General features: G+C 44.2%; 1 protein-coding gene across 4 annotated transcripts; it reads right to left on the bottom strand.

Moving 5' to 3' along the window:
• Positions 1 to 184: 184 nt before the first annotated feature.
• LOC120673751 (protein FAR1-RELATED SEQUENCE 5-like) lies at positions 185 to 8143 on the bottom strand. Of its 4 annotated transcripts, XM_039954747.1 has the most exons (7): positions 7054 to 8143; positions 6072 to 6299; positions 5892 to 5978; positions 4004 to 5452; positions 3688 to 3791; positions 3342 to 3599; positions 185 to 2516 (listed from the first exon to the last, which is right to left on the bottom strand). In XM_039954747.1, the coding sequence occupies exons 5-7, from the start codon at positions 3697 to 3699 to the stop codon at positions 1764 to 1766; spliced, it is 1023 nt and encodes a 340-aa protein (XP_039810681.1). In that variant the 5' UTR covers positions 3700 to 3791; positions 4004 to 5452; positions 5892 to 5978; positions 6072 to 6299; positions 7054 to 8143; the 3' UTR covers positions 185 to 1763. The 4 variants fall into 4 exon arrangements, with proteins under 4 accessions (XP_039810681.1, XP_039810680.1, XP_039810679.1 ...); XM_039954746.1 differs by having other exon boundaries at positions 4004 to 5978; positions 6072 to 6142; XM_039954745.1 differs by having other exon boundaries at positions 4004 to 6142.
• Positions 8144 to 17532: the final 9389 nt, after the last annotated feature.

The raw sequence follows: 17532 nt of genomic DNA, 5'->3' as shown, positions 1-17532 counted from the left end.
TGATGCAATGTAATGTTGACATATCCATTTTCAAAATATACTTCGATCTCCAATACAATATTAAACAAATGTTGCAACAGTCCCCTCTGGTTGTTGCAGCAGATCTCACCAACTGTTGCAATTGAATACAACCAACTGTTGCAATTGAATACATTCATTTTATCTCAGAAATATTATGCTCCCGTACTAAAATTTTTCTGTTTCATTACACAATATGAAATGTTGCACGACCAAAAGTGCTTCCAAATGCGATTTACAAACTGAATTTCCTTGGATCAAAAAAAGGCATTGTACCATTTTCAAGAAAAGGCATTGTACAAGTATATTATTCCAAATGACAAAACTATTTGTTGAAACATATATGGTAAAAACAATTGATTAAGAATCGAAACTACAACTTCAGCTCAGTTTGCTTAAGCTCCTTGAGTATCTGTTCAGCTGATGCCATATTTGCAAGTTTGAACACTGTGACCATCTTCATGACAATAGGAGCATGGTGGAACTTTTGGCTTCTTCTTTGTTGTCCCCTTCTTTTTCATCGCCTTCTCCTTTGCTTGCAACATGATTGACTTTTTCCCGTCCACTTTATCTTTTGGATGCCCCTTATGGCTTGCCCTTGGAGGGTTCTTCAGCACTTGAAGATTGCTGCCCCCCACCCCCAACATATTTTCTGTCCCAACAACTTGTGCTTCACTCGGCTATACATTTGTTGGATTTCCTGCTGCCTTTACAAGCTATAGCAACTCATCAATCCCAGCTGAAGCAACTGTGTACTTTTCTGTATTAGAACATGCCTTCGCTGCTAGTCCTGTCATTTTCCTATACGATGCATTGTACCTTAGCTTGTTCGTGCATGGAACACCAAAACATGGATCAGGACCTGAGAGATGTTCTGGAATCTTTGTTGTCACCTCTTTTGACCATCTTTTGTGCAAATATTTATCTGGAATTTCTTGGATGTCTCGGTTGGTAAAAACTTTCAGAATATTGGGACAAAGGAGACCATCTCTATCGAACATGTTGCATTAGCACGAATATGAAGTTGCATCCTTACTAACTGAAACGTTACATACTCTGCTAGAATTTGGGTTTCGTATCTGAATTGTCAAACCATGATCATCTTCAGCAACATCACCCATCCTGATTTTTTTGAATCACGTAGCAGCTCCTGAAATTTGGAGAATACATTGCGACTGTACAAGTTGGCAGCTTGCTTTTCGATGTTGTAAATTGCCCAGAGCAGCGGATCTGAAATTTCCCCTCTACATCCTTCCACATTCTCCCTCTCGGCTCTGGTATCCATGATATATTCATACTGGCTCACAAAGTGCAACACTGAATCTTGTGGGTGCACCACTTTCTTGAATAAAGAATTCATACTTTCCGACCTTCCTATTGTGCCGGTAAAAGAGAAGATGTTCTGAAGTATGCAGGTGCCCACATTGTCCTTGTTGAAGAGATACTTTGGAAAAACTCATTCTCTTGCAAGTTGTATTTGTCTTCTAGCTTATGTCATAACATCTCAAATTCATCTATTGTTTCAGTATGATTAACACAGTAGTCAAACTCCTTGGCAAAGTCTTCTTCATTGCCAATCAACCAAGCAAACTTTTCTGTTGCCTGCTTAGCACATGCCACTTGCAACATCTGTGTGTTGCATTAGGGAACACTTGCTCTATTGCAGCTTTCATTATCTTGTCTTGATCTGTCATTATATTTCTTGGTTCCAGGCCAACCATCGCCTCCTTTAGTGCTTGCAACACTCAAACAAATGTTTCTGTAGTTTCATCTGGAAGCAAGGCACACCCAAGTAGTATACTTTGCAAGTGATTATTTATCCCAACAAACGGAGCAAAGAGCATGTCGTATCTGTTTGTGCAGAAGGTTGTATCAAAGAATATGCAGTCCCTGAAGGTCTTGTATAGTTCCCTTGTCCTACCATCAACCCAAAACATACCTCTAACAGCATTACCACTGTCAATCATGACTGCATAGAAGAATGATGGACTCTCAGCTTGTAGCTTCTGAAAATATTCTAAAGTTGCATCCATATCCCTGAAATTCAGCCCACCTCGCAGGTTTGTTCTCATGTTCGAAACATCCTTGGTGCTGAATGTAAGGTTGCCTATTCCACCATTGAAGTCAGCAAGGATCCCCATGATTTGTGTGGTGCTGATGTTCCTATGGTGTAGGGTTTTCAACGACTCATAATCAGCCCAGGAAATGCTTCGATGTGACCTTAGCAGTTTTCTCCTCCCAAGTTTTTTCACTAATGGATGAGTATGTTCAGGTTGCATGACAATGACTTTCCACTTTACATCATGCAGACCAACAGCCATGTGGGCCCTGCAATCATATTTCTTGATAGTGTTGCGCTTCCTCGATGTAGTTGTCAATACGGCTGATGCACTTTTCTTCTTCAATGGCTTCTGTGTTGCGGGATCATTGGTTGATGTGCTAGCAGAGGTGTTGTCTCCACCCTCTTCATTTGGCTTCCTTGCATGATTACATTCAAACTAGGCAGGTTGGCGCGCTTTGCGCGTCTGTAGCAAAAGATTTGATGTAAAATAATAATAAAAATATATTATCGTATATTACAGTTAAAGCAATATCGTGCTGATATATTTTGGCAACGTGTTGATGTATTGAATGAAGTGTGATATGTATAGTTGATAGATTGTCATATAATTATATTTTGCGAGTTTATGAAGTGGAATTAAAATCCAATAAGTAGTAGGGGCTAGCACGTGTAGACGTAGTGTATGAAATATGGTTATTGTTTTCATGTAAATAAATAATTAAATATATTTTGTGGGTGGATTCCAATTGAATATTATGTGGGTAACACCTAAATAACACACAGGGCCCATCCCTGTATAAATAGTACATAGAAGAATTTATTTTGTGTATGTTAGTAGATATAATTGATGGATTAGCTTACACTAATTATTAATTTTGGTAGAAAAAATGATAGGGTTAGAAATGAATGTATGATTCAATTATATTTTGCGAGTTCACAAAGTGAAAATAAAATCCAATATATAATAGAGGTAAATGTAGTATATAATTTTTTTTCATAAAAAACTAAACATTTAAACACATGGGGCCACTTTTTAATTTTTTTATTTTTAATTTCGAATTATATTTTTTTATTATGAACAGTACAGGTGGGGCCCACATGAATAGTACCTTTTTATTATTTTTTATTATGAACTGTACCCCCGGCCCACATGGACAGTACATTTTATTATTTTTAAATGATGAACAGTACCCCCCGGGCCCACGTGGGCCCGCGACGCATGAGCGCGCGCCAATTCCTGGCGCGTTAGTATAGTACTCAATTCCTTTCTAATAACTTCCTTTGTCACCTGACTTGTTCTATGTGATGCAACCCTGATGCTAAAACCCATCTTGTATGCATATTCATTGTACACCCTCCTTGCTTCATCTATTGTGTCAAATTCCATCCCAACACATGGTACCGCAGGTTGTGAGCAAACCACATCATCATCTTCATGGTATACATCCTCATCCGAAGCGATTTCTACTTGAAAACAATGATCAGTGTTTGCTGACACAGTTTGAGCAATACCATGACCCTACGCAAAGATGTTGCAATTAGTCTTACAGATTTTTTCTTAAACACCAATAAGCAATACATTTATATTGTTGCAATCCTAAACTTACCTCTTCTTCCATGGATTCACGTGCCCCCACAACATCATGGTGGCTTGCATTGTAATTGCTTGAACTTGTTGCAGCCTCTCACGTTGCCCAGAGAACCCACGATCCTACAGAGTTCATGTTGCAAATCATATAATCAGATATTGCATTTATCTCTTTTACATGTTTCACAACAAATAAACATGATTTGTCTGTGCTGGGCACTCCAACACGGATCAAACAAACGGAATAAATCCTCCGAAATTCAACATCTGCAGACCCTCCAAAACATCAGAAACACATGGGAGGTTCTAATCGAGGCGGTGGGGGCAGATCTAACCTGCGGGCATGTTGCCCTGAGGGTCGGAGCACCCGTCCCCCGTGGGGTTCCTTCAACACGGCGAGATTGAAACATCGATGCAGACTTTAATTCGCCATGGGCGGTGCTCGAATCTCCTGAGCGGGCGGACACCATCGCCATGGGTGGATCTGCAGGTTTTGCTGCAACAATTGGTGGGGGAGGACGGTAATATGGCCGATCTGGTGGGGGAAACTCGATTGATTGCAGTAGATGCGACATGTTGCAGCTGATTTGGCTTCAAAACATGGAACGGGGGAGGAGGAGGTCGTCCTGGGCTCGCGCACGAGCTCCTGCGGTCAGAGGTCCAGGACAGGGAAAAATTCCTTTTGGGGGAATCAGTCACGTTGCATGCAACATACGGCAATGTTGCGGCGGGAATTTTTGGTCTGGTTGCTACCGTCCGACGCTAGCGCCTGGACGTCCGGGCGCTAGCAGCTCCGATAAAAAAATAGATAAATAAATATATTTTGATGCTGCTAATATTTTTTATAGTATCCTTAACCTACTCATACTAATCACGTGTATACTACCTATACTATTGCTCAATCAATTTTATAGTACTAGTAAATTAAAGATATACAAGTGACAAGTATATTTTGAAAAAATGATCAGTCTGGAGCGAAATTCCATAAGTAATTCAATACGAGGGTTCAAGAGTACATTTACTGTCACACATATTCTATTGAACCTAATACATCATTTGAATTCCCAAAAAGCTCTACTTGTTGACTGCTATAGTTTCACAGCTCGCATAACCTACTAACAGTTCCCCAGGCTCTGTAATAAAAAACAAAAGTTGGTTCATACGAAGTTAGTAGCAAGAAAATACTATAGTTAGGTGATTGTAGATGTCCCTCACAAGGCCATTTATAGATAACTGAATAAATAACTTGTCATGGTTTAATACAAATACTGCACAAAGATAAATAGAATTACATGAATATTAAAAATACAGTGGTAAGAGTTTAAGACAACTTCACTCTTGACATTATCTCCATGCATATCAGAGCGACAGCTTATGCTTTCTTGTCCCAATACAAATTATAAAGGTAAACATGCTCTGATTAATCTGAGAAAAAAGTTCAGGTACAACAAACACTCATAGCCATGATGTGTTGTAGATCTGGACCGTTCCAGTGGATGGAACAATATTGAACCGGTGTTAACTATGAGTAAAACTCCAAATGCTTACTGACACTCTGCCTTAATGCTTACCGACAGACAACTCTAATGGGCACACATTTTGTCTTTTCTAATACTAAACTAAACGAAGTAATCAACAATAGGCATTTGGCCCGGCGATTACAGGATCGTCACTGGCAACTGCTTTTAGAAATCGACTTAAAAGGAAGGCAGCTAGAATATGTCTATTGAATGCTTCTAATCATGCCCGAATACACCTATAAAACCATGACAATCCCCTTCATACTGCATGTAAAAAAAACTTTTCAGGGTCAAAATAAAGTAAATTTTATTGACAATATGACAACCTGGAACATGCATAAACTCGATCATAAGACCAGAATCTACTTTCTTCAGAAATTCAGTGAAGCTTAAAGATGCAGAATCTATCATTGCCTTTATTATATCAAGTGATAATATAGGGAAACACACTGTACGGTCCCAACTTATGAACTAATACCTACAAAATGGAGTGATAAAGGCAGCATTTGCCCATTTGGTAGTGTGAGAACTTCTACAGACTACTTTTATATTACTTGGGAACAATCAATATCAACTAAACTCTGTTTCGATCTTAACTGTACAGGAAAGCTAACAAGGCCAATAACTATAATAACCCCATGAAGTACAATTAGTAAACCTAACAAGTGGAACAGCTAAAAGCATTACTGGAATTAAACTTAACTATGTGCACAGCTGTTGCATATGTTCTCACAGCCGGAGAACATGGATGATGTTGTTGGAGTGTCAAGAGGTCCCTAGCTTCCAGTTTCTTCAGAGAAAATGAACAAATCACGATTTAACAGCCCGTTAAATGGAAAAACTAATGGACTATCTTCTGTAGTTAATGCTTCATTCACCATACCTTGCAAATTAATGACACGCTAGATTCAGCTATGATGCTTTAGTTGTGGCCAAAACAATGAAAACAAAATCCTGTTGGATGGCAAAAATTATCATCACAGTGTGAAAGATGATGGTTGCCGGCATTTCATGGAGCATATAGTGAGCATGCATGGAGGAGGAGGCATAGAACCATGGAGCAGGCGGTGGCAGGGATGGAATGGACTGAAGAAAGCTAGCTGCAGCTTACCTATAGGTGGCCAACCGGGCCGCACGGCACGGGCACGGCCCGAGCACGGCCGGTACGGGCACGCCGGGGCACGGCGCCGCTGCCGTGCCGTGCCGCGTAGTGCCGCCGTGCCGACATCCCGGCCCGGACACGGCCCGGCGAGGGCGCTGGCGTGCCGTGCCGTGCCGATGGGCATGCCGGGCCCGAGCGGCGCGGCGGCGCAGGCGGCGGCGGACGACCGGCGGCGGCCGGGGGTGACGGCGGAAGCGGTCGGCGAAGGCGCGGATGGAGGCGAGCGAGCTGAGGTCGAGCCGTCGAGGGGATGCAGACCCGCGTGCCGCGCCGTCTCGGCTCCGGCCGTCGATGTCGCTAAGGAAGGGATGGAGGGAGGACCGGAGGAGAGAGGAGGCTCGATTGGCGGTGGCCGAGGGAGCAGCGCTGCGGCGGCGGCCGGGAGGGGCGGAGTAGCGCTGCGGCGCGGAAGAGGAGCGGCGCGAGAGAGAGATAGCGGCGGCGCGAGGGAGAAGAGGGAGCGGAGCGAGAGAGAGCGGAGGCTGTGCGCTTAAACGGGCTGCAAACGTGCCGGCCCACTAACCGGGCCGGGCCCGTGCTAGTGCCGCAGGCTGCTTCGCCGGCCAGGCACGGCCCGGTGCTAGGCACGAGCACGGCACGGGCCCGAACGCCCACGGGCCGGGCCGTTCTCGAGCCGTGCTTTCTCGGGCCGTGTCCATGCTGGCCCAGCGGGCTCGGCCCAGTTGGCCACCTATAAGCTTACCCACGAATTGCAAGGCATCTCCACCAAAAGTCATTCCAATGAAGAAGAGGAGGAGAACCATTGCTTCAGCCGAGCAAATCAATGCTATTCTGGTGGTTCACCATCGAGTAAATCAATGCATGTTTCCGTTCCTGCGCCTAGGGAGCAGCAGGGCAAGCCTGACAGCTGCCAAGGCTGCCCTCGCCATCCAAAAGAAAATCACGCCGGCAGCCGCTGCTCGTCGTGCTGACCCCGGAGCCGAGTGCTGTCTCTACCGAGGTGAGACCGCAGTAGAGTGAGCCGCCACCCTGGACACCCTCCTCCGAGCACACCACGCCATTAACCAGCGAGGCCGCGGCGCCGCCCTACGTGCGGTCCATGGTTATTATTGTTACCACCAGGTGTCAGGGGAAGGAGATTATGCAGATGGTGATGGGAGGCGCGGCCTTGTCCACTGCCTCCGGCACCCATGGATCTGCTGCGAGAGAGGTGGGCGCTGCACGAGGGTGAGCGATGATGGGGAAGGCGGCCGGCAGCGCGAGCGTGATGTAGATGGGGAGGGCGAGTGACATGAGGAACGCGGCCAGCACGCCGGTGTCCCGGCCACACCGCGCGTCGGATCAGGTTGCGGCGGCGTTGGGGCGGCGGGCGGAGACGTCGGACCGGCGAGGCGGACGGCAGAGGATCTCGTCGGCGCGAGCGGCCGGAAAGGCGCGGACGGTGGAGGACCTCGAAGACGGCGCCGGCGAGCTGGGAGGAGCGGATTCCCGCGCGCGTGCAGGAAGGAGCTCACGGGTGGGATTTTGCGCGCAGGCAGGGAGGACTCGCGGGACGCACACAGGATCCGCGGACTGGGACGAGGAAACAAAGCCCGCCGCTCCAGCGCAAGCTCGGTGGTTTTCTTGCGGCATCGAACGTGGCGGCGGCGGCGGCTGCTGCTGCTTGCCGGCGGGCGGGCGGCTCTGCACGAGGCGGATCTTGATGGGGAGGCCGGCGCAGAGGACGAATGGCAGCAGCGGGAGACGGGAGTGGAGCGGTCCGCGGTAGAGCGCGAGGAGGCGGTGGCGCGGCAAGCGGGAGCAGAGGAGGCGGCGGCGTGCGCGCGGGCGGCGAGCGAGGAGGCGGTGGCGCGGCAAGCGGGAGGAGGGTAGGAGGCGGTGGCGCGCGGCGGGTGGGTACGCAGGCGGGCAGGATCGCCGCGAGTGAAAAGGGAAATTAGTTTTTAACAGAAACGTCCTCTAACATTCAATTTCTTCCCACCTCCCTCAAACCTGACAGGCCGAGTCGTCGTGAGGGATACGATGGACCCAATCTAAATAATAAAAATTTTCAATTGTTTAGATCTTTATAGTATAGAGATATAGATATACAATTAATGTAAACATTAGGATATTTCTATACTAATATTTCCAAACACTAGAATAGACCGATATACTGGATAATAAAAGATCTTTACGGTCCTTAAGGTCATCACTACAAGTTTGTTATCAGGCTGTTCGGTCTGTTTGCTTGGTACAGCTCCGCCTTCAAAAACCATAGCATTTGAAGTTTGTAGTCTTGTAGGATAAAATAAACCGCTTGTAACATATATGTTTAATACATACTTATGGAAAATTTCTGAACTAGAGATATAGTTGTTTAGATCGACGTAAGGTTTACAGTTATTTTTTTCAAGGCTGCAGTTTGCCGTACCCATCTAATGCACGAGCGAAAATAAAATTATCAGGAGGATCACAGTTGGAAATGAAAACGAACCAGCACCTGATGTTTCACAAGAAGATGTGGTCCTAGGCTCCTGGCGTTCAGCACCTGGATCGAAGGTGCTCTGCAGGGCCTGTTCAGGTTGAAGCCAGCAAAGATTGGGGGGCCTCATGGCACGTTGTTGCATGTATGCTCGTTGCCACATCTTGTTAATTTGTAATTTGCATCGGCACCAGGGTCGATCCAATCGGCCCAGCAGTGAAACCATGCCGCCACATAAGGGAGTAAAACAGCAGATATTGGAAAATAAATCCCAACCAATAATTGAGAGATTTGCTTCAGTGAATGATAATCCCAGCCAATCCATCCCTACAAGAATCTTTGATCTGCACACAAGAGGAATATTAGAATGGGAAATAGGCTCACCGCTCGCAGAGCATCCACTGGAGAGGCTGTCCCTGTATCTCACGAGGCTGTCCCTGGCGGTAGTCATTAATGGGTCAAGAGATTGCTTGAACAGGTTAGTGATGCAGTTTGGATGCAGGATCTATCATTAATGCATCAACACCATGATTTTTTTAATTTGAAATCTTAGTATAGGTTGACAACAGCTACTGGCGAGCTCAGACGCCGATGGCAGGCCGCACAATTCGTGAAACAAGAAGTCCATAATGTATATCACTAATACACCACATAGTATGCTGCAAAGAAGCAAAGCATACTCCTATCATGTCCTAAATAGAAGAACTCCCATCTCTACTAATGTCTGTACATATCTGTCAGCAGTTAGATGTAGAAAAAGAAACTTGAGGTCCGTGTCTCTGTAAGCTTCGACATGGCATCCGGATATTCACCTAAGGTTATGTGGCAGACAGAGGACAGGGCAGCATCAGCATTCACAGAACAGTGGTATTCAAATAAAAATTAGTACGCGTTATTAGGAAAGAGGTCTAGCTACTACCCTTCAAACACCTGATCCCTTTCAGCTGGACACACATGAAGATGCTGCACTGCCAAATCATCATAAAATAGTTGAACTGTCAACAGACAAGGACGCATTAAGACAAACAAACTATTGATGCTTACCCTCTCTAGGGTAAACTGAATCAAATCCAGGAATGATGTAAACTGACTGAAGAGCTATATATGAACAACCGAGCTGTGTCATGTTAAGAACTACATATGATCAAGTCAGCTCCTTCATGCAGTGAACTTCCATTTGCATAGAGATGTAGCTACACTTAAGCTTATATATAAAATAAAAATCAAGCCTACTCCTCAATTACTAATTTGAAAGATTTTGGCTTCAGTTGAAAGATTGCAAGCACCTTTATTTATCAAGTCTGATATATTCTCCATCGGTAATGCAAACAAGAATTAAAGCCATAAGGTCAGTGCGTTGATGAGGCATGAAGAGTCCAAATTTAGTAGAGGTATTAATCTGTAGTTATGTTCTGTTGCCATAAAGCAGAAATACATATGTGGTGATTAGAAGCATTAAGTCATGATCAAAATATTTTCTAGTAGGATACAATTGACGAGTAATTCATAGAATTTCTAGTGCAGAGCAAATAGTCCAAAATGTTCGGAGTAAAAATCGAACAAAATTCATAAGGCACACGAATAAATTGTAATACAGTAAAAGTGCCATTACATCAGATTATCAGTAGTTCAGTAGCAAAAGCACATTGAAAACATGTTTTCTTTCATCCCAATGAACTCTAGAACTTGGACAATTTGTGAAGTGGAGAATGGTGTCAGTCTTTAAAACTAGTATAAAAAACTTGAAGCCTTGTGCTGCTAAAATATAAGATTGACAAAATTAAAGGAGTGTCCCTCTGCATCACCTTATTAGACAAAGCACATAGTACATGTGCGATCAAGTGCTTAGTACCTAATCAGCATGTCTCCACACGTACCTCCTTATCATGAGGATAGTTCAATTGCTTTCTTAATTTACTTCAGTGACATCCTTAGTATTCAGACTGATTTTTTTCAAATGATTCAATCTATCGATATGGTTTATTTCTTCAAAAAATTACTGCAATATCTAACTTTTTGAATTCTGAGTAACTGTAAATTTACTAAATCATCTATCCATAGCCTGCAAATGCATAAAGTTTGCTTCCATCAGGGCCCTCCTCCTCCCCCGCCAAAATCCTAGATCAGGATTAGCAGATCTAGATGAACAGGGTATTTGGAAGAATGGGAAGGGGTGTTGCATGGAGGAGTTGGAGGAGGGAGGGCTGGAAGAGTTTGTACCTGGATTTGCCACCGACGCTGGAGGAGGCCGCGAGGAGCACGAGCAGCGTCGAGCTGCGCAGGAGGACGAAGCCCCGTCGGGAGGAAGGAGGGGCGCCAGTAGGAGGAGCGAGGAGGGTGCGGTCCCGGGAGGAGGGAGTCCCGTCGGGAGGAGGGTGCGGCGTCGAGCGCACCGGGAGGATGAGCGCGGCGTCGCGTGCCGCGGGAGGGTGGTGTAGCGCAGCGATTCGTCGGGGTGAGGGAGCGGCGACGGCAGGGTGGTGCGGGCGTGGGCGGTTTTGGGGTGCTAAACCCGTCGTGGGAGTGGGTAGGTGGGTGGGGGTGAGCGGCTCGCGACGTAGACCGGGGCGAGGCCGGGCGGGCAAAACCGGGTGCGTGGGGTGGTCCGGTCGGACGTTGGGTGGATGGCTCCGTTATGAAATACCTTATTCCATATCAAAGGTACCCAATAGACCTACTATATATATATATATATATATATACTTCTCAAATGTCTAAAAGAAAAGAACAAGACAAAGTACTAGGGGGCTTTAGGTTCGATTCAGTGGCTACCTTTTTATATATATGTATACTTTTCAAATGTCTAAAAGAAAAGAGCAAGGCCAAGTACCACAGGGGACATAAGTAGGTTCAATTCGGTGGGCATTTATTGCAAGTAGCCCTTCATAGGAGGTCTTACGCTAATAGGAATCGAAACTCTTACAAATCTTGTTCCAACATACAACTCTTAACTCGTATTAGGCTAACAAAATTGGATCACTTTGGTTTTGATGTATAAGGCATCTAAGCATTCAAATTAGGTTGTCATTAATGAAAGAAAAAAAAAAGACTATTTTACCACCTTCAACTGTTACGGTCTTTCAAAATTTTTTTTATCTTGATTTACAAAACCAGGAATCATATCCAACACGGATGTGTTGTTGGCTAGGACCACTTTTATTTTTTTATATGTATTTTTTATCCATCTCTTTTACTTCCTTTGTCTAGGGAATATCTACGATTCACCATCGGGATGTCTCTCGCATCCTCTCACCATTCTTCTCTTCCATTTATGTTCATCCAAGACATTGTTGATCATGTACATTATGGTAGCAGGCCTGTACGGTAGTATGCAACTTTAACATGTTAAAGTAATGCAACAAAAGAGACTTATGTACTTTTTGATATACTTTACAAACAACAAAAAAAATCAAGCACTAGAGAATATAAAAGTTTAAAATGATGTTAAATGGGATGAAGGCTGGCACACTATGCTAATTGGTTTATTCGACCCTTCCCTTAATTTCCGGTTCCTTCAGAATAAAAATTCTAAGAGATCTACATGATTCATTATTTAATTTTGATAGGGTCATGTTTTGAGGAATCAGCCCCTCCCTATACAATTGACTGGCGTTGAAAAAATAGGTTTCAAGTTACTGGCGTTGTAAGAACATGTTTCAAGTTTTCAAGCCACCGTAGTTGGGGCATCCATAATTGTGGCTAGGAGATGGAGGAAAGGGTAGATAGAGTTGGGGTATGGGAAAATAATGTCAGTAATAAAATATGAAAATACCTACACTACAGAATATTTTGAATTTTCTGAAGGAGTCACATTACGAGGAATCAACCCCTCATTATATATAGTGGACTGCCATTATGAAAGGAGGTTCAATTTTTGAGCTACACAAAATGTGTGTTATTTATAAAATTATGGTGAAGGGAGTCTTGAAGAAAGATAGAAGGAGAGACTATGCAATTTTTTATTTATTGCAGGGAGTACAATATTATTGCTTAGTTCATAGGGCTGGTAGGTGTTGGGAATGGAAGCCGCACAGGTGTGCATAAAGTCCATGATTTAGGGTTCTTTCTTGCTAGCAATGGACTCGCGCCTGGATTCCTGCAAGCAACATCGTGCGCGAACAACCTGTCCTCTTCACTCGCTCTCCGCTTGACCCCGACGCCGCGACTCCTATCGCCTGTAATTTAGGCTAGATTAGTTAGCCCGGTCTCCTGAGCTATACACGTATATATTGACACACCAGAGATCAATAGAAGAAGCTGTCAATTGAATCCGTTTCTACATTTCAGGTAACGTTGGTCAGGAACCAATGCTTATGTGTCTCTATTCCTAAAAAATGGCAACACTGACCACCACACAAGCAGTCAACGCAGCAGACCAACAGGATGCTCCCACCTGTATTATGCTCCTTATGTGCAACCAACTTTTTAATTGTTTGTTAGCTTCCATACCCACATTCAAGAAATTTAGAGAAACCTGTCATTTTCATAATTTCATAATTTTTCTTCCTCACATGAACTTGTGATTCTTTTGTACAACAAATCAGAGAAACCACATTTCTCTTCACCTGATCTCCACATGAGCATGTCATTTGCTTCTTTTCTATAGCAAATCAGAGAAACTAGAGAAACAATCACTTTTTTTAACACATCTATCACATTGGATCAAAACATCCACATGTATTCAGATAAAAAGATTCATTGTACATAATAGCTAGTACATTGTCAAGAATGATACAAAATTTGTCATGAATTCAGTTTTAAATTTTTTTGATATGCCCAAGAAATCAGTAATCATTCCATCTTATGCATTGATTTCCTCTCGCTCTCCTTTTCCCCAATATAATGGTCCCAATTAATTGTATATTTCAAAATTGTTATAACCGATTTTCATAGGTGTACACATTTCCATAGCCACATTTGGACCTGAGATTTTTTCTAGCCGAGAAAAAAGCCTGGCTAACTTTGCGTCTAAAATTCATGCCCAATCCCGTCTAATGGGTAACTTCATGGGCTCAAATGCTTTTTTAGGCGTGGTTTCCTCTGACCAAGCCCGACGCTATAGCAAATGTGGTCGGGCCAAAGGTGTTGGCTTAGGCCATATCTAAAATGTTCCGGTCTAGCCATATCTATCTCATTTGGACTCCAAATTAGATACTTTATATATGTATTTGATAATCTCGATGAACACGCAATAGTGAAGTGCAATGAGTGATTTTACAAAGTTACCAAAACTAACCTAGTCAATTCTCCATACCAGCAAACATAGAGTATTGCAAACTTTAATTGTCAACAATCTTTATTAGTCCACACTTCAGATTAGCCTAGATTTTATAGTTTAGTATTAGCCTCAGTGACAATGTTGACATAGTTTTTTCCACTATTATTCAACTATATCTTTCTCTAGCATCATTATGTTGCTTGGTACGACTATGAAATACTGCAATTATTAATAAGTAGCGGTTCTAAATATTTCATGAATGTGGATGCCTGGATAAGTTTTATATTCCATATTCTAGAAAATAATGTAGATTAGGAAACAAAAAATATCCAAAATTAAAACTGATAAAATATAAATAAATGGGATTTCTTTAAAGGACCTAAACAAATGAGATATGGACATTGGGATCTAATATTCCTTTTGCCAAAGTTTGGCTAAGAGGTGCGATAACATTTCCAAACCATCCAAACACGACTTCAATTTATCGATATTGTACTTCTCACGTACAAGAGATTTTTTCCATTCTAATCAATATGCAAGTATGACTCTGTTGATTATTGCCATACTTACGCAGTTTAATCAGAAAATTTGATGGTGATTTTTAGGAAGAACTCTGATGGTAGTATATGGAGTGCAACGTTGGCTTCGTAACTAATCTAAAATCAGCGTAATTTATCCCCTCGTCTATCTCATATCTGGGTATTTTCTCTATTCTTGGCATTCTAGTTACCGGGCCATTGGATGTAGACTTAATCATAGTCGAGTCGGGTTGGGCCAGGTTCAGGTCGGGTCAAAAGAAACCCGATGTTCTTTTCAGCTGGCCTATGCTCGACCCAACCCAAGCAACAGGCCAAAAATATTGCATTGGTCCGTGCCCTCCCAATGCACGGCCTAATGGCCTGCGGGCCGACCCGACGGCATGACAATCCTTGGCCGCCGGCCACCTGCACCTATTCGCAGCCTGGCCACTCGCATCCGGCGCCGCACCTGGCCATCGGCCACCTGCACCTAGCTGCGCTAGCCTGCCTGCCGCCGCGGCTGGACATTCGTAGCGTGCACCTGATTGGCCGCTGTGCGTCTGCCGCATGTCTGGACGCGGTTGCCCGTGCATCGCCCTGGCTGCGCGCCCATCGGCGCTCAGCGCCGATTAGGAGACGGGAGGGGAGGCGTTGCGGATTGGAGGGTGGGGGAGGGAAGGGAGGATAGGAAATTATTGGAAAATGATCTATTTATGTGTCGCTTTGTTGGGAGAGGCACCAAAATTGTATGGCTGCGGTGGAAAGAGGGGTTTTCAATATAACTTGAACATTTGGTGCCCTTCAGGCGCCCTATACCGGCAGCAGGAGGGGTGAATAGATGCAGGCCTAGATGGAGAAGAGGAGGGGAGGTGGTGACAGAGGTAAGCAGACATAACAAAAAGGATGCGTGAGAGAATTCTGACACCAACCTAGCAAATATGATAAACAATCGCTCTGCTCAGCTAGCTTATCAGTCAGCCAGTCAGTTGTGTTTTTCTCTCACACCAAATCAACATCAACCACCAGCCACCAGCCAGCCACCAGCACTTTTCTTTTAAAACAAATCAGCACTAGCTACCAGCCAGATCTAGCCGAACAGAGCGATAATGAGATCCAAGGAACAACCTCCAAAAGGTTGCAGAATATTACTTCAAACGAAAAGGTTGCAGTATGACAGGGAATCACATTTTGTCTATATCATGTAATGGAAGCTACTGCCAACCAATTAGCCCAATATAGGCAAAACACTACAATAAAATGTTGATAGTTATAGGTGAATGATGACACAGAATTAACCTTGGCTGTTAATGGAGATTCATGTGATTCATTGCACCAGTAACTGCCGCCCATCAAAGCCCATTAGAGCGTCCAGGTTCGTTGAATTTGAGGCACCTCCACACCTATATAAGCAATGATGACACGGAATTAACCTTGGCTGTTAATGGAGATTCATGTGATTCATTGCACCAGTAACTGCCGCTCATCAAAGCCCATTAGAGCATCCAGGTTCGTTGAATCTGAGGCACCTCCACACCTATATAAGCCAGCCCCTCCTCCCCACATTCTCATTTACTCAAGCACTTGCTTCAGGTACTTCCATTTAGGAGACCTCTACCTTCTCCCTCTACTGCTTTCTGCAATTCCCATCGCTAGCGCTGCGAGCACAATTCTGTCGAGAGTAGGCCTTCGAAACCTCTGCAACGCTGAGATCCTGCTCGGGATAGCGGGGCAGTAGTAGATTTTTGGGGAGCATCTTGACGCGACTGCTCGCTCCCTGATCGACTACTTCGTCTACTTCCCGGTGGCCGAACGAACGCCTACGTCCTCGACTTCCTGGTGGCCATACCTGTGTTCCCTAAGTGAACATTAAGATCATCTCGACTACTTCCCGACGGCCATCAGCACTGCATCAACTAAGTTGGGCTTCATCGAATAGCCCTGACCGACACAATGTCCAGTCATGGGAACGGCGCACCTAGTGCCTTCGGCACTGGTCCCGCCTTGGGGTACTTACTATCGATGGACTTTTCTACTTAACTGAAACACAAGAGACAGGAGTTCACCATCGATGGACTCATAGGGACTCTTGATGGTGAGGAGAAGGCGAGAGCAAAAGACATACGTGGGAAAGGAGTTGTTGGTGCTTCAAGCGCCAATCTTGTTCAGAAGAACAACTCCCACAACAATAAGAAAAAGCCACCGTTGAACCAATCAAAGGCTAAGCAGACAACCACTTCAAGAAGAAGAAGAAGGGAGCTTGCTATGTGTGCTCGAGTACGGATCACTTTTCTGCTAAGTGTCCGAAGCGCAAAGGCAAGAAGTCCGCCAACATGATAATTAGCGAGCCTGGAGGAACATCGGGGTACGGTAATTCATTACCTACAGTTCTTTCGGTATTTTTATTCACCCGAGTGGTGGGTCGACAATGGTGCTAATATTCATATTTGTGCTGATGCTTCATTATTTTCTTCTTACTAGGTCGGAGGGACTTCCTCCTTGTTGATGGGGAATGGATCGCATGCGCGTGTTCTTGGTGTTGATATGGTAAATCTGGAGTTTACTTCGGGGAAGACCGTGCAACTGAAGAACGTGCAGCATGTCCCCACCATCAAGAAGAATCTAGTCAGTGGCTCTCTACTATGTAGAGATGGTTTTAAGTTAGTCTTTTAGTCCAATAAATGTATCTTGTCTAAGTTTGGAACTTTTATTGGAAAAGGTTATGAAAGCGGAGGGTTGTTCCGTTTCTCTTTGTCAGATGTTTGTAATAAAGTTGCGAACAATGTTATTAACGTTGATGAATCAAATGTTTGGCATTCGAGGCTTTATCACGTTAATTTTGGTTGTATGATGCGCTTAGCTAATTTGAGTTTAATTCCAAAGTTTACCTTTGTCAAAAATTCTAAGTGTCATGTATGTGTTGAATCAAAACAAACTCGCAAGCCTCACAAAGCCGCGGAGGTGAGAAGCTTGGCACCCTTAGAATTAATTCATTCCACCGATTTGTGTGAAATAAATGACATG

Source organism: Panicum virgatum, chromosome 5N (genome assembly GCF_016808335.1).
Source record: "Panicum virgatum strain AP13 chromosome 5N, P.virgatum_v5, whole genome shotgun sequence".
Lineage (NCBI taxonomy): Eukaryota > Viridiplantae > Streptophyta > Magnoliopsida > Poales > Poaceae > Panicum > Panicum virgatum.
The sequence above is the reverse complement of the archived record's forward strand: the minus strand, read 5'-3'. Positions and strand labels throughout refer to the sequence as shown.